This window comes from Aureococcus anophagefferens (assembly GCF_000186865.1).
Source record: "Aureococcus anophagefferens unplaced genomic scaffold AURANscaffold_6, whole genome shotgun sequence".
Classification (NCBI taxonomy): domain Eukaryota; class Pelagophyceae; order Pelagomonadales; family Pelagomonadaceae; genus Aureococcus; species Aureococcus anophagefferens.
Genome location: NW_008705566.1, coordinates 1,543,699 through 1,569,226, shown reverse-complemented (window position 1 = coordinate 1,569,226; position 25,528 = coordinate 1,543,699). Strand labels below are relative to the sequence as shown.

General features: G+C 72.1%; 6 protein-coding genes across 6 annotated transcripts; 2 read left to right on the top strand and 4 right to left on the bottom strand.

Annotated features, from left to right (window-relative positions):
* Positions 1-19: 19 nt before the first annotated feature.
* AURANDRAFT_24362 (hypothetical protein) lies at positions 20-1,168 on the bottom strand (the record flags this gene model as incomplete). The annotated part of the gene is made up of 1 exon (XM_009037331.1): positions 20-1,168. One exon carries the CDS (start codon positions 1,166-1,168, stop codon positions 20-22), a length of 1,149 nt encoding a protein of 382 aa, XP_009035579.1.
* Positions 1,169-1,576: 408 nt separating this feature from the next.
* Positions 1,577-2,111, bottom strand: AURANDRAFT_7935 (hypothetical protein; the record flags this gene model as incomplete). The annotated part of the gene is made up of 2 exons (XM_009037151.1): positions 1,577-1,831; positions 1,899-2,111. Coding segments are annotated over 2 exons (468 nt in total), but the record flags the coding sequence as incomplete, so codon positions are not given.
* A 1,922-nt stretch (positions 2,112-4,033) lies between these two features.
* On the top strand, positions 4,034-4,429 carry AURANDRAFT_8271 (hypothetical protein; the record flags this gene model as incomplete). Its single annotated transcript, XM_009037152.1, has 1 exon — positions 4,034-4,429. A coding segment is annotated over one exon (396 nt), but the record flags the coding sequence as incomplete, so codon positions are not given.
* A 5,501-nt stretch (positions 4,430-9,930) lies between these two features.
* Positions 9,931-10,767, bottom strand: AURANDRAFT_24305 (hypothetical protein; the record flags this gene model as incomplete). Its single annotated transcript, XM_009037330.1, has 1 exon — positions 9,931-10,767. One exon carries the CDS (start codon positions 10,765-10,767, stop codon positions 9,931-9,933), a length of 837 nt encoding a protein of 278 aa, XP_009035578.1.
* A 5,452-nt stretch (positions 10,768-16,219) lies between these two features.
* AURANDRAFT_24591 (hypothetical protein) lies at positions 16,220-17,569 on the bottom strand (the record flags this gene model as incomplete). The annotated part of the gene is made up of 1 exon (XM_009037329.1): positions 16,220-17,569. One exon carries the CDS (start codon positions 17,567-17,569, stop codon positions 16,220-16,222), a length of 1,350 nt encoding a protein of 449 aa, XP_009035577.1.
* A 4,626-nt stretch (positions 17,570-22,195) lies between these two features.
* AURANDRAFT_58902 (hypothetical protein) lies at positions 22,196-22,756 on the top strand (the record flags this gene model as incomplete). The annotated part of the gene is made up of 1 exon (XM_009037570.1): positions 22,196-22,756. One exon carries the CDS (start codon positions 22,196-22,198, stop codon positions 22,754-22,756), a length of 561 nt encoding a protein of 186 aa, XP_009035818.1.
* Positions 22,757-25,528: the final 2,772 nt, after the last annotated feature.

The following is a 25,528-nucleotide window of genomic DNA, read 5'->3' as shown; positions in this document are numbered from 1 at the left end:
GTAAGCTTACGCGGGCTTCCTATTTCTTGAGGCACGTGACGCCGACGGACTCGAGGACGTGCTTGGCCGTCGCGACGACGGCGGCGCGGTCGTCGCCGACGACGGTGACGTGGCCCATCTTGCGGAACGGGGTCACGGACGACTTGCCGTAGAGGTGGGGGTAGACGCCCGGCGTGTCGAGGGCGTCGCGGAGGCCCGAGTAGTGGGGCGCGCCCTTGGGCGCGTCGGCCTCGCCGAGGACGTTGACCATCGCCGCGGCGTCGCGGACGGGCGCGACGGAGCCGAGGGGCAGGTCGAGCGTCACGCGGAGGAGCTGGGCGAACTGGGACGTCGCGTTGGCCTCGATGGTGTGGTGGCCGCTGTTGTGGGCCCGCGGCGCGACCTCGTTGACGAGGATCTCGCCCGCCTCGTCGAGGAAGAGCTCGACCGCGAGGATGCCCACGAAGTCGAGCTCGTCGACGACGCGCGTCGCGAGCGCGCGGGACCGGGCCTTGACGTCGTCGGAGACGTCCGCCGGCGAGACGATGAGCTGGACGACGTTGCCCCGCGGGTCGAAGACGCACTCCGTGGGCTCGTACGCCTTGACGTCGTCCCTCGACCGGCGGCAGACGATGACGCTCAGCTCCTTGGCGATGGCGACCTTCTGCTCGAGGACGCAGGGCGCGCCCTTGAAGTAGGATTCGTCCGAAGCGTCCTTGAGCACGACGACGCCCTTGCCGTCGTAGCCGCCGCGCCGCAGCTTCTGGACGATCGGGTACCCGAGCGCGCCCCGGTCGCCGTCCGCGTCCTGCAGGACGAAGGGCGCGGACGCGATGCCCTTGTCCGCGAAGAACTGCTTCTGCAGGCCCTTGTCCTGGATGAGGCGCACGTGCGCCGGCTTGGGCACGACGCGCACGCCGCGCCGCTCGAGCGCCTCCATGCCCTCGGTCGACACGTTCTCGATCTCGATGGTCAGGCAGTCGAGGCCCGCCCCGAAGGCCTCGACGGCCGCCGCGTCGCAGAGGTCGCCCTGGACGAAGCGGTGCGTCAGGTAGCGGCACGGCGCCTCCGCGCTCGGGTCCATGACCTCGACGCGCGCGTCCAGGTCCACGGCCTCCTGGATCATCATGCGCCCGAGCTGGCCGCCGCCGAGCACGCCGATGCGCGTCGACGGGCCGAACTGCGACATGGTGCTGTTGTGTGCGAGGTCGGACGGCGATGCGGCGTGGTTTTGCAATGCTCTCCGGAGTGCACTCCCATGCGCTCGAGATCCTTGAAATCGGCCCGGATCGGATCGTTGCAACGGACGCCGCGCGCGCGCGCAGCCTTCGCGCGCCGCGACAGCGCCCGACAAGACTCGGCCCTCCCGCCCTCCCCAAGCCTCGCGATGACGGGAATGAGGACTTGTATATGAACTAGCGGGAGAGCGGGGAGCGCCGAGAGCACCCGCGCGCGGGCGATCCGGCGCGGGGCGGAGGAGCGGACCGCCCGTCACCCGCCCTTCGCGTACGTCTCTGTCCACAGGGCGGCTGCGAGGGGCGCGCGGAGTCGAGCGAAAGAACAGCATCGATCGAAAGAGACGCGGGCGCGGACCTTTCTTGAGCGCCTCCGGTTCGTTTTTCTTCCAGAGCTCCGCGACGTTGTTGTCGAGGGGGTCGTCCGGGTTCGGCGCGGAGAGGAGCGCCTGGATGGAGAGGAGGACCGTGCGGATCTGGAGCGCCGGGGACCACTTGTCCTTGAGGATGTCGAGGCAGATGCGTCCCAATTTGTCGACGTTCGGATGGAAGATCTTCGTCAGGAACCGCACCTTCGGGGGCGCCATGGGGTAGTCCTCCGGCAAGAAAAGCTCGAGCTTGAAGATGCCGCCTGCGGACGTCGGGGTCGGCGCGCGGCGCGCGCGGAGGCGGCGGCGCCGGAACCGCGCCGTCGTACGGCGACTCCGTCGGGCCGCTGATCAGCACGTTGAAGTAGCGCAGGTTGTCCTCGTAGGGCGTCGCCGAGATGCCGGGCACTGCGCGGGCGCGGGGGTGGGCGGCCGGCCGCGCGCGCGCGCGGAGGGACGCCGCCGCCGCGCCGGGCTCCTGGGTCAGCCGCTGCGTCTCCTTGACGATGCGGCGCGGGAGGGCGCTCATGAGCCTCGCCTGTTGAGGAAAAGATGCTGGTCCGCGCGGCGTTCGCGTCTTCGGCCGCGCGCCGACTCTCCCCGCGCTTTGTTTGGCGTGAGTCAGTATGAATTGGGCTGTGCGCGCAGCGGCCGTCCGGCGGGCCGCCGCGGCGACCCGAGGTTTCGAAACACGCTCTCAAGAAGTTCGTCGGACGCGGAGAGCCGAACCAGGCCCTCGACCGCGGCTCGGGCGGGGCTAGTCGATAGCGCAGGCCTCGCGTCTATGCTCCAAGTTTGAGTCGCTCGCAAGCACCCGGGGTCGAGGTTTGCCGCAAGGACGGCACTGCAGCTTCGCCCCGGCAAACAAGACTTGGGCTCTCAGAGAGCAAAACCCGCCTTGGACGGCGTCGTGCGCCGCGCATTCGTGGTCTACGGGGCGGCCGCTGTTGTCGCCACCGGCGGACAACCTTAGACGTCCTCTGACAGCTTTTGGGCGCTCGTGGAGCCGGTGAACGCGACGCGCGCGGTCGACTTTTCGGCTCCAAAGCGTCGATCGGTGATCGCATCGGTTCTTGCGGCCCGCGATCGCGTTCCCGTTCGACCACGAGCTGCGGGGGCCCGCGTAGTATATGCGCGCGGCGGTCCAGGGCCTTTGCGCGCGTCGAATTGCTCGGCGCACGATGTTTTGGTCGCGAGCGGCTCGTCGGCCGTAAACGCGGAAGTGCTCGGCGCGGTGCGCTGGAGTGCGTTCGACGAAATCGCGTGGCTTTCGGTGGCGGCGTCCGTCGAGCGCATATGGGAGCGGCGTCCATGCACTTGGTTTGCTCTCTCGGGCCCGACAGCGGTCGCATTCACGCCTCCCGCGTCTTGCAGCTGGACCCGTCTTCGACGGACTCCTACGAGCGACTCGCCATCACCCGACGCGCGCGCGAGCCACCACGCGCAGCGTTCGGGTATAGGCTACAATTAGACGTACCGGCGGCCCCGGGGGGCGCCAGTATCGCTGAGAACGACTGGCGGCCGGATGAGGCCGAATCAGCCGATTTGGTGCTCTCGCAGCACTAGAGAGCCTCAGAGCCGCCTTTTTGGAGCTCTCACAGCCTCTATGGCATGGATTCCAGCCGTTCTTCTTCCGACACGCTCCGGATATGTTGCGGCAATAAGCGCGAGCAAAGTTCCGCCGTCGAAAGCGGTCGCACGGGTCCAGAAATCGGTGCAAAGGGGTCGATTTGCACCAAATAGCCCTTTGATCACGTATTTTGCGCAACTTCGGGCAGCGTGGGTGCCGTAGAGGCAACGAGCGCGGCCCATGGGAGTCCCATCGTCGCGCCGAACACGTGACCGCGCGTCTCGAGGGTCAGTCGACGTTTTTTCAGCGTTCGAGCGCGTGTCGGCGTTTCGGCGCAGACCCTCGGCGTCGCATTCGCGGGCGAGATCGAAAAAATTGAGTGGCTTTGGCGGTTCGCCGGGTTCGTGGGGTGCCTCGGCGCGATCCCTGAGCTCGGCGCTTTTGGTGGCAGCGCCGCAGCGGTCCTCGACCACCTTTCGGGGCCCTGCGCGCCGCCGACCGAAAACACCAACGAACGGGACGCCGCCGACGTTCCGGACGTCGCGAGCTATTTCGCTGCGTAGCCACACATATGCACGAGGGCCGTGCGCAGCAGCGCCGCCGGAGACGCCTCTGCGCGCGAGAACGCGACGCGCCGGCGCCGAGAGCGCCTCGGCTCTGAGACGGCCGGCCGAGGTCTTAGATGTTGCTCCCCACCCAGCCGAAGCTGCAGTGACGGCCTCGGCGAGCGGCTCGCACCGCGCCTCGCAGGGTGGCCCGCGACGATGCTGGCACTCGCGCGCGCGCGCTCGAGCCTCTGCGCCGCGGCGCCGCGCGCCTGGGCCCACGTCGCGCCCGTGCGACGACCGGAGGCCGCCCCGCGACGACGGCTCGCGACGCACGTGGCCTCGGCTCCGCCGCGGCCCATCGAGCCGGCGCAGTGGCACCTCGTCGACTGCGCCGAGGGCGTGAGCGTCGGGCGGCTCGCGGCGCGCATCGCGCCCGTGCTGCGCGGCAAGCACAAGCCCCAGTTCGAGGCGCACCGCCACGAGCACGGCGACTTCGTCGTCGTCGTCAACGCCGACAAGCTCGTCTTCACGGGCAAGAAGTGGGCGCAGAAGCTCTACCGGCACCACACGGGCTACCCCGGCGGCCTCAAGGAGCGCACGGCGAAGGAGATGCAGCGGCGCAAGCCCGGCGAGGTCCTGCGGCGCGCCGTGCTCGGCATGCTCCCGAAGAACAAGCTGCGCCAAACGTTCGCGACGCGGCTCAAGATCTACGCGGGCAAGGACCACCCGCACGGCGCGAACATCGCGGGCTCCGGGCCCCGGGCCTAGGCGCGGACGCCGGCGTCTTCTTTCGTGTTTTCTTTGCGTCCTTCGCCCCCGGTATCTCCCGCGGGAGCCGCCCCTCGGGGCGCGTGCTCTTCCGGGTCATTTGGTTTGGGGCCAGAGCCACCGCCGGTCGCCATATAGTTGAGCGGGGCCGGGCGCCTGCCCTCCGCCCCCCCGCTCTGGAACGCGACCCGACACGCAGGTCCGGCCGCGCGGGCGCTCTAAAAAATTTATTCGGAGCCGACGTTGCGCGCGCGCTTGAGGTAGGCGCTGTAGTCCGTCGTGTCCTCGCCCGCCTCGGCGAAGGGGTCCGCGTACACGTCGTCGTCGTGGAGGTACGTCTCCGTGACGTGGCGCGCGAGCGCCTCGCCGTAGGCGACGTACGCGCCGACGACGACGAAGCAGAGGAACATCCAGAGCAGGATGAGCGCGTCGTTGAGGAGCCGCTTCTGCTCCGCGTCGAGCTTCGCGGGCCGGCGCGTCGCCGGTTTCGTCGACGCGGGCGCGGCGCCCGTCGCGTCGTCGAAGCACTCCGCGAGGACCTTGTCGACCTGGCCGTCCGTGCGGCGGCGGCGCCGGGGCTTGTCGCCGTAGAGGCCCGCGCCCGCCTTGTCGGCGAAGCTGCCCTGGAGCCGCGACTTGTAGGCCTTCGTCTCCTCCTTGACGCGTTTGCCGACCTCGCCGACTTTCCGCCGGTAGACCTCCGCGTCGCGCGTCTCCGCGGGCGTCCTCGCCGCGCCCAGCGCCGCGTCGAAGGACGCGCGGCTCTCGGCGTAGCGGTCCAGATCCAGCAGCGCCTTGCCTTTGCGCAGGTGGGCCTTGACGCAGCCGCCGTCGATGCCGAGCGCCTGGTCGCAGAGGTCGAGCGCCTGCCGCGGCCGCCGGATCTCGAGGAAGCTCGCGGCCATGTTCGTCAGAATCGGCAGGGCGATGGTGCGCCGCGCCTCGTCCTTCATGCCCTCGTCGCCGGACTGGTCGAGGCCCGCCATGGCCTGCGCGTAGAGCTGCACGGCCTCGCCGTGGTCGCCGTTCGCGTACGCGACGTTGCCCGCGTCGCGCATCTCCTTGGAGAACGCCAGCTTCCGCGCCCGCGGCAGGTCCCTGACGGCGTTGATGCACTGGCTCAGCTTCATGTCGAAGTCCGCCGTCTTGAGGTCCGCGTCGTCGGCGGGCATGTAGGTGCCGTCGGCGCACTGCTTCTTCACCTCGACGGACACGCCGCTCTCCGCCGACGACGCGTTGATGACCTCGACCATGCGCGAGTAGCTGTACGGCGCGCCGCCGGCGCTCGGCATCTCGACCTGCATCGCGGCGGCGCTGCGAAACGACGGCGGGATGCGCTGCGGGACGTCTGGGGCTGGGCGGTCCGTTTTTTAGCCCAGGGTAAACACGCTTGTTTGACCAAGTGTTGCCGCGGTCTTGACGAGCTGCTCTCGAGATCTCAAGAGGAGCCTGCTGTTGCCGCAACGGACGCCGTCGCACAATGCCAGCCGCACACAGCAGACGGATGCGTCGCGTTGCACAATTGCTATTTGCAATCGCCCAAAGCGTCAAACTGCCCTACGCGCACTGCCGCGCGATGCGGAGCGCCCGCGCCGCCGGCGTGCGCATCGCCGCGACGGCCGGCAAGGGCGCCGGCGCCTACGCGACGGCGCCGATCGCGGCGCGCGCGCACATCGCGTTCTACGAGGGCGAGACGTGCACGCGGCGCGAGGTCGCGAGCCGCTACTGGGACGGCGCGGACGCGACGGCGCGCGACGTCGCGTGGTTCCGCGACCGCGTGCGCCGCCGCGTGCCCATGACGGGCGATTATCTCTTCGACCTCGGGTCGACGTTCGTCGACGCCGAGGACTTCCACCGGTCCAACTGGTGCCGCTTCATGAACGACGCGAAGAACGGCACGCTGGCGGCGAACGTCGACACGCGGGTGGACCGCGAACTGGCGGAACCGCGCCTCGCCTTCTTCGCCGTGCGCGACATCGCCGCCGGCGAGGAGCTCCAATACTCCTACGGGGCGAGCTACTGGGACGCGGCCGAGCCGCCGCGGTAAAGTGTTAGTCCGCCTGCTCCTTCTTCCGGCGCTTGGCCTCGGCCTTGTACTCCGCGGAGTAGGTGAGCCGGGCCTTGCGCGCGTCGACGCCCGCCGCGAGGAGGTCGCGCATCCAGAGCTCCTGGTGCGCCGCGAGGCGGTCGTTCTGCGACTTGACCTCGACGAGCGCCGCGGCGAAGCGGAGCGCGCCGGCCGCGGGCGCGCGCGCGTCGAAGACGTTGTCGAGGCCCTCCTCGAGCCAGGCCCGCCGCGCCGCCGCCGCCGCGGCCCGCGCGTCGTCGTCGGCGTCCTCCGCCTCGGGCTCGTCGCGCCGGAGCGCCTCCTCGCCGTCGTCGTCGCCGCCGCCGCCGCCGCGGCGCCTCGGCCTTCGCGCCGCGCGGACCGCGGCCGCGAAGCTCTTCGCGAAGGCCCGGGGCGCGACGAGCCGGTCCTCGACGTCCTCCGGCGCCAGGGGCGTCCAGGTGGCGAGGTCGTCGCCGAGGACGTCCGCGCGCAGCAGCGTGAGGTCCGGGAGGCCCGAGCCGCGCCACCGCAGCGCCGCGACGCGGCCGAGCGCCGCGACGGCCGCCGCGCCCATGCCCAGCGCGAGGGCCTGGAGGTATCTGAGGGGCACGTGGTCGCCGCGGAAGGGGTGGTCGACGCCGAAGAGCGCGCGGCGCTCGGCCGCGAGCGCGGCCGCGAGGCCGGGCCCGTCCAAGATCGCGAGCGCCGCGAGGCGCGCCTCCACGAGCGCCTCGCGCGCCTCGTAGAACCGCGGCCGCCCGAGGTCGCGGGGCGCGACCTGGAAGGGGTGGACGAAGGCGTCCGGCGCCGGAGCGAAGAGCGCGGGCCGCAGCACGAGGGGGAAGAGCGGCAGGAGCCGCCGCCCCTCGTCGTGCGCGCCCCACCAGCCCTCGAGCGCGTAGTGCTCGAGGCAGTGCCGCTCGACGTTGACGTAGAGCGTCGACGCGTCGGCCTGGTCGTCGCGGATGGACACGCACTTGGACTTCTCGCCGACGACGCGCGCGACGGGGTTGCCGCCGGGCACGTCGTCCGTCGGGTACGCCGGCGGCGGGCCGCCGAGGCCCAGGCCCGCGAAGGCGCCGTCGTCGAGGCCCAGCGCGCCGCGCCGCCGCCAGAGGTCCCGCGCCGCGCGGCCGAGCTCGATTCCGTGGTCGCTCTCGCGGTCCTCGCGCGCGAGCGCCGCGCGGACGACCGCGAGCCGCGCGCGCGGGCACCGGAGGTGCCGGCCGCCGCCCTTGGCCTTCCGGCCGCCCAGCAGCACGCCGAGGCGCAGCGCCGCGGCCCGGGCGCCCCGGGAGTCGGCGCCGAGCGCGCCGTCGGCGGCGACCGCGAACCTCAGGCCGTCGACGACGTCCCAGCGCGCCGGGCCGCGGAGCGAGGCCATCTCGAGCGTGCCGCCCACGGACTGGTCCGCGCTCAGGCCCCGCAGCGCGACGCCGACGAGCACCGCGGCCGCGGACGCGCCCGCGAAGGGCGCCCAGGCCGCCGGCGGCCGCGCGCGCGGCTCCGGGCCCAGGAGCGCGTCGAGGCACGCGAGCGCCACGAGGCCGCAGCGCGCCGTCGCCGGCGCCGCCGCGCCGCGCCGCGCGAGCACGCCGCGGAACGCGTGGCGCCGCTGCGCGGGCGAGTCGTCGCTGTCGTAGCCGCCGTCGTCGTCGGAGCCGCCGCCGTCGGACCCGTCGCTCCCGTCGGACTCGTCGGCGCCGCGGAGCGCCGCCGTCGCCGCGGCGGGCCGCGCGAAGATCGCCGCGTCGACGTCGAGCGCCGGGAACGCGGCCGCGAGCTGCGCCCGGAGCTCGTCCTCCGGCAGCGCGCCGAGCGCGCGGCCGTCGCGCAGGCTCTCGGCGTTCTGCTTCGCGATGTCGTCGTACTGGCGCCGCTCCTTGCGGCGGTCCGCCTCCGTGGCCACGCGCTCCGACGCCGCCGTGCCCGGGTGCGCGAGCCTTCGCTCGCGGCGCCTAGCCAGGTGCGGCCCGACCTCGCGGAGCGTCTCCGCCGTGAGCTCGAGGTCCTGCCACGCGCGCAGCTCGACGGCCGCCTCGTAGGCCGCGCAGGCGTCGCCGTCGGCGAAGGGCCGCGCGTCGCCGCCGCACGCGTAGGCGCCGACGCGGACCTTGCCGAAGCGCACGTCGAGCGCGGACGAGAAGAAGTCGTTCTCGGGCGCCGCCACGCTCTGCGCGCAGCGCGGGCCCTGGACGACCGTCGCGTAGAGCCGGCGGCAGCGCCGCAGGGACCGCACGGCGTCCGCGTCGAACTTCGCGAGCGCGCCGAGCACCTCGCCGAGCGGCCCCCAGCACGCGGGCGCTCGGGCCGCGCCGCCGAAGAACGACGCGATGCTCTTGCCCCGGGGCGCGACCTTGTTCGCCAAGTCCGCGGCGAGCTCGTCCTTGGTCTTGCCCGGGGGCTTGCCGGAGCACTTGAGCCGCTTCCACCAGTCCTTGAGGGCGTCGACGGAGACCGCGCCGGACGTCGCGAGGTCGAGCACGAGCGCGCGCCGTCGCGACGCGTCGAGCGCGCGCGCGGCGGCGCAGGCGTCGTCGGGCGGCGCCAGGACGCAGAACCCCGCCGCCGCGAGCTCCGCGACGGCGCGCGCGGCGTCGCCGCCGACGTAGGTCAGCTGCGACGCGGCGCACTTGCCGCAGCAGCGCTCGCGGCCGCAGTCGACGCGCTGCCACGGATCCTTGCGGAGCAGCGCGCGGCCGAGGAGCCGCCGCGCGCTCGGCCGCAGCGCGGCCGCGCGGCCGCAGAGCGCCGCGACTCCGGCGCCGAGCACGGGCCGCCCGTCCGCGCCCGCGCCGAGCGCGACGCCGGACCACGGCGCGGCGCCGCGGCCCAGCGCGAGCACGTCGTCGAGCTCCGCCGCGCGCACGTCCGTGTGCTGCTCCGCGTCGTCGCTGGGCGGCGGTGATGATGGTGTGTCGATGGGCGGCGGCGGCGGCGGCGCGTCGACGGGCGGCGGCGGCTGCTCTTCGTCGCGCAGATCGATGACCTCGTCTGGTTTCGTCTTTGGCGTCCCGCAGGCATCGCAGGCGAGCCATTGGTCATTGCCGTTCTCTAGCGTGCAAAGGGAGCACGTCCAGACCATGCTCTCCGGCCGCGCGGCTCTCCGGCCTGCGCGGCAGCGCACGGCGCCGAGAGGGATCGATCCTCGATGCGCCTTCTCGATCGATCCGCTGTGGCGAAACGATTAGCGATCGCGACCGCTAGCCACGCTGAGGCGTACGCCGCGATCGATCCAATGCTCGCACGCATCGCCATCTGCGCGTCGCTGTGCGTCGCGGGGACGCACGCGTGGATCTCCGCCCATGGTCGTGACGACATCCTCGTCGAGGTCGCCGAGGATCCGAAGCACGAGGGCGCGGTCTTCGTCGTCCACCGCCTAAAATGCGGATGACTCGCCTTACGCGCGGCCCTAGGAGGGGAGGAACTGCTGGAGGAGCGCGCCGGCGGAGTAGGCCGACGACGCGCAGAGCGCGCCGAGCGCGAGCGTCTCCGCGCCGAGTTTGTAGGGGTTGCCGTTGACGAACTTCGCCTTGACGGCGCCGAGGCCGAAGAGCGTGACGCCCGTGACGGCGCAGGCGGCGAGGAAGAGCTCGTGGGGCGCCGCGTCGGGCCGGAACTGCGGGAGGAGCGCGTAGCCGAGGAGCGGGAAAGCGCCGAAGACGCAGAAGGCGAGGAACATGAGAAAGCCGTCCTTCATGGCGTCGCAGTGGGCCTCGGGCTCGGGCACCGTGAGCCCGAGCTCCTCGACCATCATGACGTTGACGAAGAAGTCGTGGTACTTGGCCATCGTCGTGATCACCGTCGTCGCGTCCTCGCGCGACATGCCCCGCCCGACGTAGATGTCGACCATCTCCAAAATCTCGCCCTCGGGGTTGTGGCGCATCTCCCAGTCCTCGCGCGTCCGCTCGTAGCTCGCGAACTCGTCGCTCGACTTCGTGGACAGGTACTCGCCGACGCCCATGGCGAGCGCGTCCGCGAGGATGTTGCACGCGCCGAGGAGCAGCACGACGCGCGGGCTCATGTCGGACCCGGCGCAGGAGCTCACGATGGCGAAGCACGTCAGGATGCCGTCCAGACCGCCGAAGACGATGGTCTTGAGGCGCCCGCCGACGGCGCTGTGCTGCTCGTCGTGGGTCCCCGACGCGCGCTCCGCGTGCGCCTTGCTGCTCAGCTCCACGTCCAACGCGCTGTAGGCCGCCGTCGCGGCCTTGCGGTCCACGTGCGTGCGCTCCGACGGCGCGCTCATGCTGTTGATGCGGCGCGAAGTGCTGCCACGGACGTCGGTGCGGGCGATGGAGCTTGGCTTGAAAATGTGCATCAGCACAAGCTGTTTAACTTGAACATCGAGTTCATTCGGGGAGCGCGCCGAGCTCCACATGAGAGCTCTGCCGCTTCTGTTCCGTTTTCGATGGGTTTTCAAATCAAGAGCGGTATTACTGCCGCGGGTCTCTCTGGGCACATCATTGCGCGGGCCGTCACGCCGGCGCGGTCTCCACGGCGCCGCCGCGGCGGGACTCGAAGTGACTCGGAGGGAACGGCACCCATCCCGCCTCGTAGACCCGCCTCGATAATTACCACCACCCTGCCTCTAGAAGCACGCCTCGATGAGGTAGGGCCCCGGCGTCGCGAAGGAGTGCTCGAGCGCGGCGAGGAGGTCCTCCGCCGTGGACACGGACGTCGCGTCGAGCCCGTAGCCCTTCGCGAGCGCGACCCAGTCCACGGACGGCCCCGAGAGGTTCGTGAGCTTCTTCGCGTTGGGCTTCGCCGTCGGCAGGTTCTGCTTCTGCTGCTCGACCTTGAGGATCTGGTACACGTCGTTCTTGCAGACGAGCACGGTCACGTCGAGGTTCTCCGCCGCCATCGTCCAGAACGCGGGCGTCGAGTAGAGCCCCGAGCCGTCGGCCTGGAAGTCGACGACGCGGCGGCCGGGGCAGGCGACGGCGCAGCCGACGCTCAGCGGCGGGCCGATGCCGATGGAGCCGCCCGTGAGCGTGAGGTGCGAGAACGGCGCGCAGCCGAGGCTCAGGTCCCAGTAGGAGCCCCCGGACGTGAGCGACTCGTCGACGACGATCGCGTCCGCGGGCTGCGTGCAGGCCAGGGCCTGGCAGAGCTTGTAGGCGCTGAGCTTGCCCTTGGGCCGCTTCGGCGCGGCCGCGGCCGGCGGCGGCGGCGGCGGCGCGCCGCCGAGCGTCCCCGCCAGGTACCGGAGCGCCCCGGGCACGTCCATGGCGTCGATCTCCAGCACCGTCTGGCCGTCGAGGCCCACGAGGTCGCTCACGCCGTCGTCGTAGCCGAACATGGCCACGGGCTTCCGCGCGCCCACGAAGACGACGGTCTCGAACTTGGCGAGGTAGGTGCGCGCGTCCTTGGGGAAGTAGGGCACGCGCACGAAGCGCGGCCGGTGCCCGCCGCGGTCGACGCGCGCGAAGGCGTTCTCGACGACGAGCGCGCAGCCCGTCGCGGCGGCGATCGCCGAGCACGCGCGCAGCGCCTCCTCGTCGCAGAGGCCCGCGCCGCCGACGAAGAGGGCGGCGTTCGACGTCTTCAGCGCCGCGCCGCAGGCCTTGACGTGCGCGGGGATGGCGTCGTTGCCGCCGTAGCGCTCGTTGTGGAGCTCGATGGACCGCTCGAAGAGCGTCTTCGCGTCGCCGCCCGGCTGCTCGAGCGTCGCCAGGAGCTCCGGCGGCGCCCAGGGCTTCGAGAGGGGGTCCCGCGTCGCGTCGTGGGCGAGGGCCACCGTCGCGACGCGGCTCTCGCCCGCGCGGTAGTCGCGCACGGCGACGAGCGCGTCCGCGACGTCGTCCGACAGGCCGTCGGGGTCCGCGCCCGACGCGCGGTAGAAGCAGCCCGTGAAGGACGCCAGGCCCTCGATGTCCGACGCGAGGAGCGGGTCCTTGGCGACGTGCCACGACGCCATGTCGCCCACGAGGTTGACGACGGGCGCGCCCGCGCGCCGCGCGTTGTGCAGGTTCGCGGAGCCGTTCGCGAGGCCCACGCCGAGGTGGAGCAGCGTGCACGCCGCCTTGCCGGCCATGCGCCCGTAGCCGTCGGCGGCGCCCGTGCACACCGTCTCGTGGAGGCAGAGGATGGCCCGCAGGCCCTCCACGCTGTCGAGGGCGTCGACGATTAACATCTCCGTCGTGCCCGGGTTGGCGAACATGACGTCGACGCCGCCGGCGACGAGCGTGCGCACGACGCCGCAGGCGCCGTTGTCCTTCGTCGCCATGGTTGCGTTGCTGCTGCGGCCTGGTGCTGCCGTCGACGCTCGAGCTCTCGCACGTCGAGCTCTTTTTCCAGCCACTTGGTTTCCTTGAAGGTCAAGTTGACGCGAAGGAGCAGCCACAAAAAGCACCCCCTTAGATGCTCGTCAGCGGCCCGGCGCCCTCGCGGCCGCGGAGCTCGATGAAGTTGACGTCGGCGAACTGGTCGTCGTCGACGAGGTGCTGCGCGAGGAGCGCGCGGCCGTCGCGGCGCTCGCGCGCGCGGAGGCACTTGGGCACGGCGATCGCGAGCGACCCCGCCAGCACCAGCAGGCCGAAGCCGACGACCGAGGACACGGCGAGGACCTTCCAGGCCTTGTCGCTCAGCGGCGACGCGCCGCTCGCCGCGGGCGTCGGCGCGGGCGCGGGCGCGGCCGTCGGCGCGCGCGGCTCCGCAGCGCCGACGCAGTGGAGGAACGCGTCGTCGTTGAGCGTCGCGACGTAGGCGCGCCCCCCGAAGATCGCCGGCTCGCCGCGGACGGCGTCGCCGATGGTGTGCGCCCAGCGCGGCGCCCCCGACGCCGCGTCGAGCGCGTGGAGCCGGCCGTCGTCCGCGCCGACGAGGAGCGCGCCCGCGCCGTCGAGCACGGGCTCCGAGTAGACCGGCGCGCCGAGGTCGACCTTCCAGACCGCGCGGCCCGACGGCGCGTCGACGGCGTGGACGAAGCCGTCGAGGCTCGTCACGTAGACCAGGGACCCGTCCGCGGCGACGGCCGGCGACGAGATGACGTCGTCGGACGTCGCGTAGGTCCACTTCACGAGGCCCGTTTGACCGTCGAGCGCGTGGAGCCGGTTGTCGAAGGAGCCGACGTAGACCGTGCCGTCGCTTCGGCTCACGGCGGGCGACGAGTCGACGTCCGGGTCGTCGGCGTCGTCGGGGAAGCCGCCCGTCTCGTAGGCCCAGGCCGCGGTGCCGTTGTCCGCGTGGACCGCGTGGAGCGCGTTGTCGCAGCCCCCGACGTAGACGAGGGCCCGGTCCGCGCTCAGCGCCGGGCTGCTCCAGAGGGGCTCGACGGCGTCGAAGGTCCAGCGGACGCGCGCCCCGTCGGCGACGGCGGGGTCCACGTCGAGCGCGTAGAGCAGGCCGTCGGACGCGCCGACGTACGCGACGTCGCCGTCGAGCACGGGCGACGAGTAGACGTAGGGCGCGCCGCGCGACCCCTTCTGGGGCTTGCCCGTGGCGACGCGCCAGCGCACGGCCCCGCTCCGGGCGTCGACGCCGTAGACGACGCCGTCGCCGCCGCCGAAGACGACGATTCGGCGCTCCGCGCAGACCGCGGGCGACGAGTTGATGACGCCCTTGTTCACGGGGACGCGGAAGACGAAGCCGCCGTCGCGCGACACGCCGTAGAGGCCCTGCTTGCCGCCGACGTAGACGATGGAGCCGTCGGGGTGCACCGACGGCGGCGCGAAGGACCGGTCGCGGAGCAGGAAGCGCCAGAGCGTCCCGTTGCCCGACGGGCCGACCTCGCGCGTGTTCCCGTCGCGGAACGTCGACCCGCGGAACATGGACCAGCCGTCCTGGGCCGCCGCCGCGGCGACGAGCGCGACGAGCATTCCGTTCCGCGCGAGATCGCAGACCATGCTTTCCCCTGGGCAGCGTGATTTTAATTGAAGGGGATTGTCGGCTTGCTTTCCCGAAAACAACGGGCGCAATGTTAGTGTATACAGGCGGGGAACAGGGGCCTCAGCGCTGGTTCTTCTTGGGCTTGGCGCGGGCCTTGCCCGGCGCCGGGCTCGTGGGCTTCTTCTTCTTCGAGGAGAGGAGCCAGAGCGGGAGCGTGATCGGGAGGAAGAGGAGGCGCAGCGGGAGGAACACGCCGAAGAGGACGAGCTTGACGGCGAGCTTGAGCAGACCGAAGGCGACGCGGACCGCGAGGCGGACGAGCGCGACGGGCGTCTTGAGCGCGCGGCCGAGGAGCGTCGCCGCGACCTTGAGCGCGAGGGCGAGCAGCGCCCGGGCGAGGGCCAACGCGCTGAGGAAGACGAGGGCGAAGCTCGCGGCGAACCAGCAGGCCATGCCCGCGGTGGCCAACCGCAGCGCGCCGTCGCTCGGCTCCTCGGCGGGCGCCGCGTCGGCCGCGCCCGCGAGCGCGGCAATTTTTGCACCCGTCGCGTCGAACTGCTTGGCGATGGCGTAGCGCGTCAACTTGAGGAGCTCGAGGGCCCGCGCCCGCGACGGCGTCGCGGCGTCGACCGCCGCGCGCTTCTCGGCGAGCGCCTTCGCCGCGACGCCGCGGAGCTCCTCGAGCTCCGCGGCCGCGAGGGCGCGCCGCGCGGCGAGGGTCTCGCGGGCCTGGGCGACGACGGGCGCCGCGTGGGCGGCCCAGAGCTTGGGGAGCTCGCCGACGACGTAGGTCTCGTACGCGGCCGACGCGGCCGACGCCGCGGCGTCGCGCGCCGCGAGGATCTTGGCCTCGGCGGCGGCGCGCTGGGCCGGCGTGACGTGGCCCGTCTCGTGGACGGCGGCCCAGGCGGCCTCGTAGGTCTTCGCGGCCTCGGCCGCCGCGGCGGAGAAGCGCGCGGCGGCGGCGGTCTTGGCGTCGGCGACGGCGGCGCCCGCGGGGCCCTCGAAGGACGCGCCGCCGGCGGCCGCCGCGCCGGCGACGGCGGCCGTCGCGGCGCCCAGGGCGTCGGCGACGAAGGACGACGCGAGGGCGCCGAGCTCCGTCGCGTTGACGACGACCGCGCCGTCGCCGACCGCGAAGCCGGGCGCGGCGCGGCGCGGCCGCGGCTTCGTGGCGATGTTGAGCCTGAATTCCTCGAGCTCCACGCGCGCCTTCGACAGGGCGTCCTCGAGGCCCTCGACCTGCATGCGCCACCGCGACGCCTCCTTGGTCGCGGTGGTAGCTTTGGTCTCGAGGTCGCTATTCTTCGCCTTCTCCGCCGCCGCCGCCTTCGCGCACGTCCAGGAGCAGTCCTCGCAGACGGGACACTTGGCCTCCTCGGCGGCGCCGACCGCGGCCCACGCCGTTGCCAACAGAAAAGCGCGGCGCATCGTGTCTGGGCGTCCAAATCCCCTCAAAAACAGTTTCGACAGCGAGCGCCTACGACGTCGCTCCGGATCCCCGCCGCGGCGCCGCGGCGGCGGCCGCGCGCGCCGGCGCCGCGGCCGGCGCCGCGGTCGCAGGCCTCGTCGCCGCCGTGCGCAGCCTCGCCGCCGCCTCCACCGCCATTCCGCCGTCGCGCCGGACGCCCCGTGGGGCCACCCAAACCCACAGCCCTGGCGGAACCAAGTATAGCCCCGCGCCGCACCACAACTTGAAACACGTGTGCACAGCTCGATCCGCGGGAGCGCCTCTTAGGTCGGCGGTCGCGCGGCGACTCACCGCGCGGGGGCGGTGGGCGCGCGGGCGGAGGCTTGTCCTCGTCGGCCGGGCGCTCGTCGCGGAGCTGGGGCGGCGGCCGGGCTTGGTCCTCGGCGGCGGCGCGCGGCGTTTAGACGGCCTTGGCGAGCGCCTGGTCGATGTCGGCGATGATGTCCTTGGCCGTCTCGAGGCCGACGGAGAGGCGGACCATCTCGGGCTTGACGCCCGCGCCGAGCTGGGCCGCGGCGTTCATCTGGCTGTGCGTCGTCGTCGCCGGGTGGATCGCCAAGGTCCGCGCGTCGCCGACGTTCGCGACGTGCGAGATGAGGTCCAGCGAGTCGATGAACTTGGAGCCCGCGACCTTGCCGTCGGGGGCCTTGATGCCGAAGACGACCATGGAGCCGCCCTTGCCCTTGAGGTACTTCTTCGCCTTCTGGTACTGCGGGTCGTCGACGAGCCCGGGGTAGCGGACCCAGGCGATCTTCGGGTTCATCTTGAGGTGCTTGGCCACCGTCATGGCGTTCTCGCAGTGGCGCTCCATGCGCAGGGAGAGCGTCTCGATGCCCTGGAGCACCATCCACGAGTTGTCCGGCGAGATGCAGCCGCCGAGGTTCCGGAGCGGCACCGTCAGCGCGCGGAGCTTGTACGCGAGCGGCGCGAGGCCCTCGGGCAGGTCGTGGCCCCAGCGCAGGCCCGCGTCGCCGCCGTAGGACATGTCGGGCTCGTCGAAGAGCGGGTGGTTGCCCGCGCCCCACTTGAAGCGGCCCGAGTCGACGATGATGCCGCCGATGGCCGTGCCGTGGCCGCCGACCCACTTCGTGAGCGACGACACGATGACGTCGACGCCGAACTCGAAGGGCTTGCAGAGGTAGGGCGTCGAGAACGTCGTGTCGACGACCACGGGCAGGCCCGTGCCGTTCTGGGCGTGCGCGAGCGTCGTGATGGCCTCGAGGTCGCAGATCTCGAGCGCCGGGTTCGAGCACGACTCGCAGAACCACGCGCGCGTCTTGGCGTCCGTAGCCTTGGCGAAGTTCTCCGGGTCCTCGGCGTCGACGAAGCGGACCTCGATGCCGAACTGGGGCAGGATCTCCTCGAACTGCGTGTACGTGCCGCCGTAGAGCGCGCGGCTGCTGACGATGTTGTCGCCCTGGCGCGCGAGGTTGATGAGCGAGTAGAAGACGGCGTTCGTGCCCGACGCGACGCAGAGGCCGCTGAGCGGGTGGCCGCCCTCGAGCATGGCGTAGCGGCTCTCGAGCACGTGCGTCGTCGGGTTCATGAGGCGCGTGTAGATGTTGCCGAGCTTCGCGAGCGCGAACAAATCCGCGGCGTGCTGCGTGTCGACGAACTGGTAGGGCGTCGTGCGGTGCAGCGGCACGCCGCGGGGCGCGCCCTGGCCCAGGCCGTAGGTCACCGACGTGTCGGGCTTGTAGGCGCCGTGGAGGCAGAGCGTGTCGAAGCCGAGCGTCGCGTCGTCGGCCATCTTGCTTTCTTCGTCTTTTTTCGTTTCGAGAACTTGTCCTGGGGCGGCGCAGCAGGAGAGCATACCTACGCGGCTGCTGTTTGCATCCAACTCTCGTGCGCGCGGCGTCCCCGCGAACTGCTGTTTGCATCCAGCTCTCGTGCGCGCGCGGGACGCCGGCCGCGGGCAACGAGCACGAGTAGCAGACTGTGCTTCTTCGAGGATCCGCTTTCGCGAGAACAGCAACTTAGAGATCAGTTTGTTGAAGCCCGCCTGCCCGTCCAACTTGACTCCAAGGCGCCACCCAGAACGTCCGTTCCACCCTTCTTCAGCCCCCACGTCGCGCCGAAAAACACAGATCGTACCGCTTCCCCCCCAAAAAACCGCGTCGCCGCGGCGCGGGAGCGCGCGCCGCGGCCCGGAAACGACGACGTGCTTCGTGGTCTTAGGGATGGCGCTTCGCCCTAGAGCGCCTTGGCCGCCGCGGCCTTGTCCATGTCGGCGACCTTGTCCAGCGCCGCCTGGAGGATGTCGGAGCCGTCGGAGTCGAGCGTGAGCGTGAGGTGCTCGAACATGTTCTCCTTGCACTTGGCGATGGAGGCGCCGCCGTCGAGGGTGCGCTGGAGGCAGACGCCCGTCTTGACGCCGTCGCCGTTGCGGCTGAGGCGCCCCGCGCGGAGCCCCCAGCCGCGCGCGTTCGCGTTGTCGCAGGGGCCGAGCGTCGCGCCGCCGCGGCGGTCGTCCGTGAGGCAGGCCGTCGAGTTGTAGAACTTGTAGAGCTGGGTCTTGGGCGCGCCCGTGAGCCAGTCGAAGGTGATGCCGAAGCCCCAGCGCAGGTGCGCGTCCGCGTCGGAGCACGGCCGGAACCGCGCGCCGTCGAAGCACTGCGTGTCGGCCGACGCGAGCATGAAGCCGTGCTCGTGGACGTTGGACGTGTGGAGCTCGAAGGACGTGTGGCCTTTCGAGCACTTCTGGATGGACACGGTGTTGTGGGCGACGTGCTTGGGCACGCGGCGGCCGAGCACGTCCGCGTCGTGGCCGCGCGACAGGCTCTTGCCCTCGCGCATGGCCCGCTGGAGCTGGGCCCGGTGGCTCCAGAGGGCGCTGTCGCGCACGACGCAGTGCTTCTGGCGGTCCTCGGTGATGGCGAACTGGGAGCTGTCGCGCACGACCTCCCACTTCTGCGCGGACCCGGACCCGCACGACCCGCCCTTGAGCGCGTACTTGTGCCGCATGAGGCACATGGTCTTGGCCACGGGCGCCAGCACGCTCGCGAGGCTCCACTTGTCCTTGCCGCTCCGCGGCACGTAGACCCACATGGCGTCGCCGTCGCAGGGGCCCAAAGTGCCGTAGGTCGTCAGGCACAGCTGGTCGCTCGGGTCCATGATCCAGAAGGCGTCGTGGCCCCGCCGCTGGTTGCTCACGCTCTTCGACGAGGTCGTCGCGAGGGCGCAGAGCAGCGCCGCGGCGCGCAGCTGGCGGGGCATGGTGGGCGCAACGTCGTCAGCGCGGCGACGGCAAGGCAAGGCGGCGAGGCGCGCGAGCTTCAAGAAAGCGAGCTCCGAGCCGGTGCATCGAGCTTCCACCTGGCTCGCGCAGCGCCGGCGCCGCCGGGACTCGTACGCGTCGGACGCGTATTACACGAGCTCCACGTCCCCCGGCGGCTCCTCCGCGAAGCGCGCGGGGAACGCGCGCGGCGGGTTCGCCGGCCGCGCCGCGAACTCGACGAGCGCGTCCGCCGCGGCCCGCGCCGCGGTCGCGCCCGCGGCCGCCGCGCCGCGGAGGCAGGCCCAGCACCCGTCGCGCGCCGCGCCGAGGACCCAGTAGGGCGGGTGCGCGACGGTCCCCGGGCAGCTGTCGTCCGAGCGGTCGCGCCGCGAGAACACGGCGTTCTTCGCGCCCGAGCCCTGGCCGCAGGTCACGACGAAGAGGCGCCGCGCGTCGACCTGGGCAGCAAAAGAGTGATTCAACATCGCTGTAACGTGAGTGTTTCGCGCGCGCGCGTTCCGAAAAAAGCATCCATGCTTCGAGACCGCTCCGAGAGATGATCGCTCGTCCAAAAATCAGCCAAAACGAGTGGAAAACGGCCGAGATATGAAGCTTTGAAGTTTGGAATTTCGCTCTCTTTTGCTGCCCTGGCGTCGACGTAGCCGAGGCACGTCGGCAGCGGCCGCAGGTCCCAGGCGTCCGCGTCCGCGTCGAAGCCACCGTACGCGAAGCGCGCGACGCAGCCGGGCACCGCGGCCGACGCCGCCGCGGCCGCGAAGAGCGCGGCCTCGCGGAGGTAGCGCCCGGCCTGCCTCCGCCGCGCGCGCCGGCAGGCGAACGGGAGCAGCAGGACGCCCTAGTACGGCGGCGGTTTTTTTTTCCCGGGAAAAAAAACAGGAAGACGCGGGTGGACGCGCGGCGGCGGCGTAGCAGACCGCGCGGCCCGCGGCCTCGAGCGCGGCGAAGGGGCCCTCGCAGAGGCAGGCGTGGAAGTAGAAGATGCACGTGTACCTGCGGCCGTCGGTCGACAGGAGACGCGTTGTGCGGGCGCCGGCGCGCGACGCTTTCATCGTCGCCTCCGTCTCCGCGTAGACGCGGTCGCCCGCCGCGGACGCGCGGCTCTCCGCGAGGAGCTCGTCGCCGTCGTCGGACGCATCGGACGCGTCGCCGTCGCTCGCGTCGTCGTCGTCGCAGGAGCCGCGGCGGCGCACGCGCGTCGCGGCGTCGTCGTCGGCCGGCGCGACGAGGCCCTCGGCGTCGGCGTCGTCGTCCGCCGGCGCGTCCCAGCGGCTCTCGCCGGTCTCGTCGTTGTAGTAGTAGTGCGTCTGGTACGTTTCGTCGTACTCCTTGTGCCAGGTCATTGTCGCGTGTTTGTTATTCCTGCGGGCGGCCCGCGCGCGTCGCGCCCATCGTTGGCTATGTTGTCGCTTGTTTGTTATTCCTGCGGGCTGCCCGCGCGCGTCGCGCCCATCGTTTGCTATTTGCAATTGCACCACTTCAAGCTCGTCATATTGATGTTCACAACTTTGCAAAGCAGCGTCGAGTTGGGGCGCGAGGCGTCCCCCGCCGCGCTGTGCAGCACACGCTGCCAGCGATGGAACACGCTCTCGAGCGCTGGGTGCAGCGCCGCGGCGGCGTCGTCGACGGCGTCACGATCGCGTCGCTCGGCGACGGCGAGCGCGGGCTCGTCCTCGCACGCGACGTCGCCGCGCACACGACGCTCCTCTCCGTGCCGCTGGCGTCCTGCGGCGGCAGCGTCCGCGGCGCCGCGACGCCCGCCGGGCGCGCGTGGCTCGCGGCCTGCGCCGCGTCCGGCGCGACGGCGAGCCCCGTGGCGCTCGCGGCGGTCTGGCTCTGCGAGGAGCGCGCCAAGGGCGCGTCGGCCTTCGCGCCGTTCCTCGCGTCGCTGCCGAGCCGCGACGCGCTCGGCCACCTGCCCCTCTTCTGGGACAACGGCGCGCTGCGGACCGCGCTGCGCGGGTCGCCGTGCCTCGGCCACGTCGACGCGCAGCGCCGCTCCGCCGCGCGCTGGTACGCGGACCTCGCGCGCTGCGACGGCGGCTGGGCGGCCCGCGTCTCTCCAAAGACCTTCGCCTGGGCCGTCGCCTGCGTCCTGTCGCGGACGTTTCGGGCGCCGGCGTCGGCCTTCGGCGCGGCCTACGGCGCGCTCGCCGTCGACGAGCCCGAGAGCGTCGTGCTCCTGGTGCCGTTGGTAGACATGCTCAACCACGCGGCGCCGGCGACCGACGCGCCCGCGGCGCCCTGCGCCTGGGCCGTCGCCGGCGGCGCCTTTTCCGTGTCGACGACGGGACGCGCGACGCGGGGCGCCGAGGCGACGATCGAGTACTTTTCGGGACGCGCGCCCGCGCACGCGCTCCTCTCCTACGGCTTCTGCGGCGAGACGTCCGCGTCGGCCGAGGTGCGGCTCCGCGTGCCCTTCCCCCGGGACCGGCGAGGCCTCGTCGCGGGCCTGGAGCGGCGAGACGCGCACCGGTCGAAGCGGCGCCGCGTCGTCCGCTGCGGCCTCGGCGTCGGCGACGGCGCGGCGGCCGCGACGGCGCTCTCGCTCTTCCGCGTGGCGAGCGCCGACGCCGCGGACCTGGCGCGCTGGCGCCGGCGCGACGCCGGCGCCGACGCCGCGACGCTCGCGCGGACGCCGCGGTCCGCGGCGAACGAGGCGCGCGCGCTGGAGGCGTTCCTCGAGGCCGTCGTCGCGGCGCGCGGCCGCTACGGCCCGCGGCCGGAGGCGCAGGACGCGCGCGCGGCCTTCGCGCGCGTCGTCCGGGCGGGCGAGCTCAAGGTCCTCGACCACCTCGAGCTCGTCGCGCGCCTCGCGGCGTCCATGCTCGAGCCGCTCCTCGACCCGGCGACCGCGCGCGACGACGACGACGACGAGGAGCCCCTGACCCTCGACGCCTACGCCGCGCTCCTCGAAAACCAGCTCGCCTGCGACGAGAACCTCGCCGATAACATCTAGGAACGTTATTTGGAGCTTGTGGTGTTAGTGGTGGCTGCGGCAGGTCGATCGCGACGCCGACGGCAACACCGCTTCAACGACCACTTGCAGCCAAGCCTCGCTCTCCGGCCGGCTCCTGCGCGCGACCTCCCGCCGCGACGCGCCTCGCCCAGCCGGTCTCCGACGCCGTCGCGCGCACCACTATGTTCAAGCGCTTCACCCAGGAGGAGTGCGTGAGCTCGCAGAGCCAGGTGAAGTCGAGCGTCGGGCGCGCCATCCGGACGGCCATCTGCGACCAGTACCCGAAGATCGAGGACGTCATCGACGAGCTGCTCCCGAAGAAGGAGTCGCTCGTGCTGGCCAAGTGCACGAACCACATCCAGCTCCTCGTCGTCAAAAACGAGCCCATCTTCTTCCAGCAGCGCGACGGTCCGTGGTTCCCGACGCTCCGGCTCGTGCACCGGCGCGCGTCCGTCTTCGAGGACCACGTCTGGCGCACGGACGCCGGCGCCATCCGCTTCGTCCTCGGCGGCTCGAACGTCATGTGCCCGGGCTTCACGCACGACGACGGCGACATGCCCGCGGACCTGCCCGTCGACGCGCCCGTCGTCGTCGGCGCGTTCGGCAAGAAGCACGCGATGGCCATCGGCCAGGTGAAGATGACCAAGGGCGACATCCTCGAGAAGAACAAGGGCATCTGCGTCGACAACCTCCACTTCCTCAACGACGGCCTCTGGCAGCTCAAGAACGGCCAGCTCGACTAAGGGGGCGCGTTCACACTGTAGTAAAATTTAGGAGAGCGCGCCTACGAGGAAGGCCGCCTGGACCCGCGACGCCTCGGGGAACGCCTCGCGGTAGAGGTGGAAGTGGCCGACGTCGGGCGCCATCTGGTACAGCGTCGAATTCGGGTGCCGCGCGAGCGCCGCCGCCTCGAGGACGACGTCGTTGGGGAGCACGATGTCGTTGCCCGGGCGGATGAACAGGATCGGCGCGGACACGCCGGGCACGAGCAGCAGCGGCCGGTAGTCCTTGACGGCGAGGAGCGTCCGCGCGCAGACCTCGTTCCGCCAGTCCCCGAGATAGCGCCGGTCCGCCGGGTGCTTCGAGATCCACGACGCGAGCTCGTCGTCCGGGAGGTTCATGACGCCGAGGGCGCCCAGGGGCGCGTACGCGGGCACGCGCGCGGGCGCGAAACCGAAAGACGCGCGCGCCATGTCGTGGAGCGCGGCGAGGCCGAGGCGCAGCGACGGCGCGACGCCCTTCGTGGCGATGTTGAACTTCGAGTTGGCGAACCCGTCGAGCATGGGCATCTGCGACACGACGGCGCCGACGAGGTCGCCGAGCGCCGCCGCGGCGACGATCGCGTGGCCGCCGCCCATCGACGAGCCCCAGATGCCGAGCTTCGACCGCTTCGTGACGCCCGCGGCCCGCAGCGCGGGGTCCGCGCCACCCAAGACGTGGAGCGCGGCGGCGACGAAGTCCTGGGCGTGCGCCGGCGGGTCGACGACGTGCCGCGGCTCGCCGCCGCTGCCCCCGAAGGTCCGGTAGTCGATCGCGAACGACGCCAAACCCGCCGCGGCGAACGCGTCGGCGTAGCGCGCGAGGCCCTGGTCCTTCTGGCCCGCGAAGCCGTGGCCCATGACGACGACTGGCACCGGGCCGGGCCCCCGGGACGTCGGCGCGAAGACCCACGCGTGGCAGCGAACGCCCTGCGACTCGAAGACCGCTTCCCGCACCGTCGCGTGCTCGAGCGTCGCGTTGATGCGTTCGCTCAGGAAGCGGCGGTCGCGCTGCGACGCGACGATGGGTCTGGTCGTCACGCCGGCGTCGGCGAGCGCGAAGCCCACGAGCGCGGCGAGGAGCGCGGCTGCGATGGCGCCGCAGCGCGCCGGCTTTTTTTCCGGTTTCTTTGCTTGATCTTTCGTGGCTGCTGCCGGCGGCGTTTTTGCAGCTTTTGCGGACTTCTTTGCGGCCATGCTCGCAGTCGTGATGGCGAGTTGCCTGAGGCAGTCCGCCGCCGCTCGTGCGGTGCGCGGCCAAGTGCTCGTCGAACCGCAAGGCCGGCCGCGTCGCCGTCACGCTCGGCCTCCCGCGCAACGAGGTGCTCCACTGCACGCCCGCGGGACCCGGCTGCGAGGACGCGCTCGGCTACGAGGCGCTCATCGACGCGAACGTCGACGAGCAGCTCCGCGAAATCCTCAATGGGACGCGGCGGCGACCGCCCCTGTTCCGCGTCACGCCCAGGCCGGCGCCGCGGCGCCCCGTAACCTAGCGTACTACGCCCGCGCGATCGCGGGCTCCCGGGCCGACGGATCCAGAGCCACAACCTCCCGCGGCCCGCGTCCCTGGGCGTCGACAGCCCCAGGCTCGGAGACGCCTAGGCTAGTTCACTAGGGCATCCAGGGCGCGACGTTGCACGTATATCTCGACGCGGAGGGGCTCGAAAATTTCAAAGCAGACGCAATCGTCTCCTCCCGCGTCCAAATATCCCCCGATTGGCTCCCCCCCCCCCCCCCCCCCCTTCCCCTCGCCGCGCGAGCCATGTACTTGGTAAAAAACGTTCGAAAACGACGAGCGAAAACGTGGAAACGAAAACTGGATCGAGTTCGTCGTTTCGATCTTCCACGCCCGCCCCGTGTGACCCCCCCCCCCCCCTCACCCGCCCCCCTCCCCCGCTCCCCCACCAACACACGGCCTCCCACCTCGTGGCCCGGCGGCGGCGTGGTCCCTGAGCGCGACGTTGATGACGTCGAGTCGTTGACCTCGGGTATCCAAGCGCCGAGGCGCGACCGGGACCCGCTCCGCTACGTCTTCGAGTCCTCGGTGCACGCCAAGCGCATGGAAGCCCGGCCTCCGACCTCGCGGCCCGCCGGCGGCGTGATCCGCGTCGGGCACCTCGACGACGGCGAAGAGCGACTCGCTCTTGCGCGGCGCGGCCGGCGGCCGGCGCGCCGGGACCCGCTCCGCTACGTCTTCGAGTCCTCGGTGCACGTCAAGCGCATGCAAGCCCGGCCTCCGACCTCGCGGCCCGCCGGCGGCGTGGTCCGCGTCGGGCACCTCGACCACGGCGAAGAGCGACTCGCTCTTGCGCGGCGCGGCCGGCGGCCGGCGCGCCGGGACCCGCTCCGCTACGTCTTCGAGTCCTCGGTGCACGCCAAGCGCATGGAAGCCCGGCCTCCGACCTCGCGGCCCGCCGGCGGCGTGGTCCGCGTCGGGCACCTCGACGACGGCGAAGAGCGACTCGCTCTTGCGCGGCGCGGCCGGCGGCCGGCGCGCCGGGACCCGCTCCGCTACGTCTTCGAGTCCTCGGTGCACGTCAAGCGCATGCAAGCCCGGCCTCCGACCTCGCGGCCCGCCGGCGGCGTGGTCCGCGTCGGGCACCTCGACCACGGCGAAGAGCGACTCGCTCTTGCGCGGCGCGGCCGGCGGCCGGCGCGCCGGGACCCGCTCCGCTACGTCTTCGAGTCCTCGGTGCACGCCAAGCGCATGCAAGCCGGCCTCCCACCTCGTGGCCCGCCGGCGGCGGGTCCGCGGCG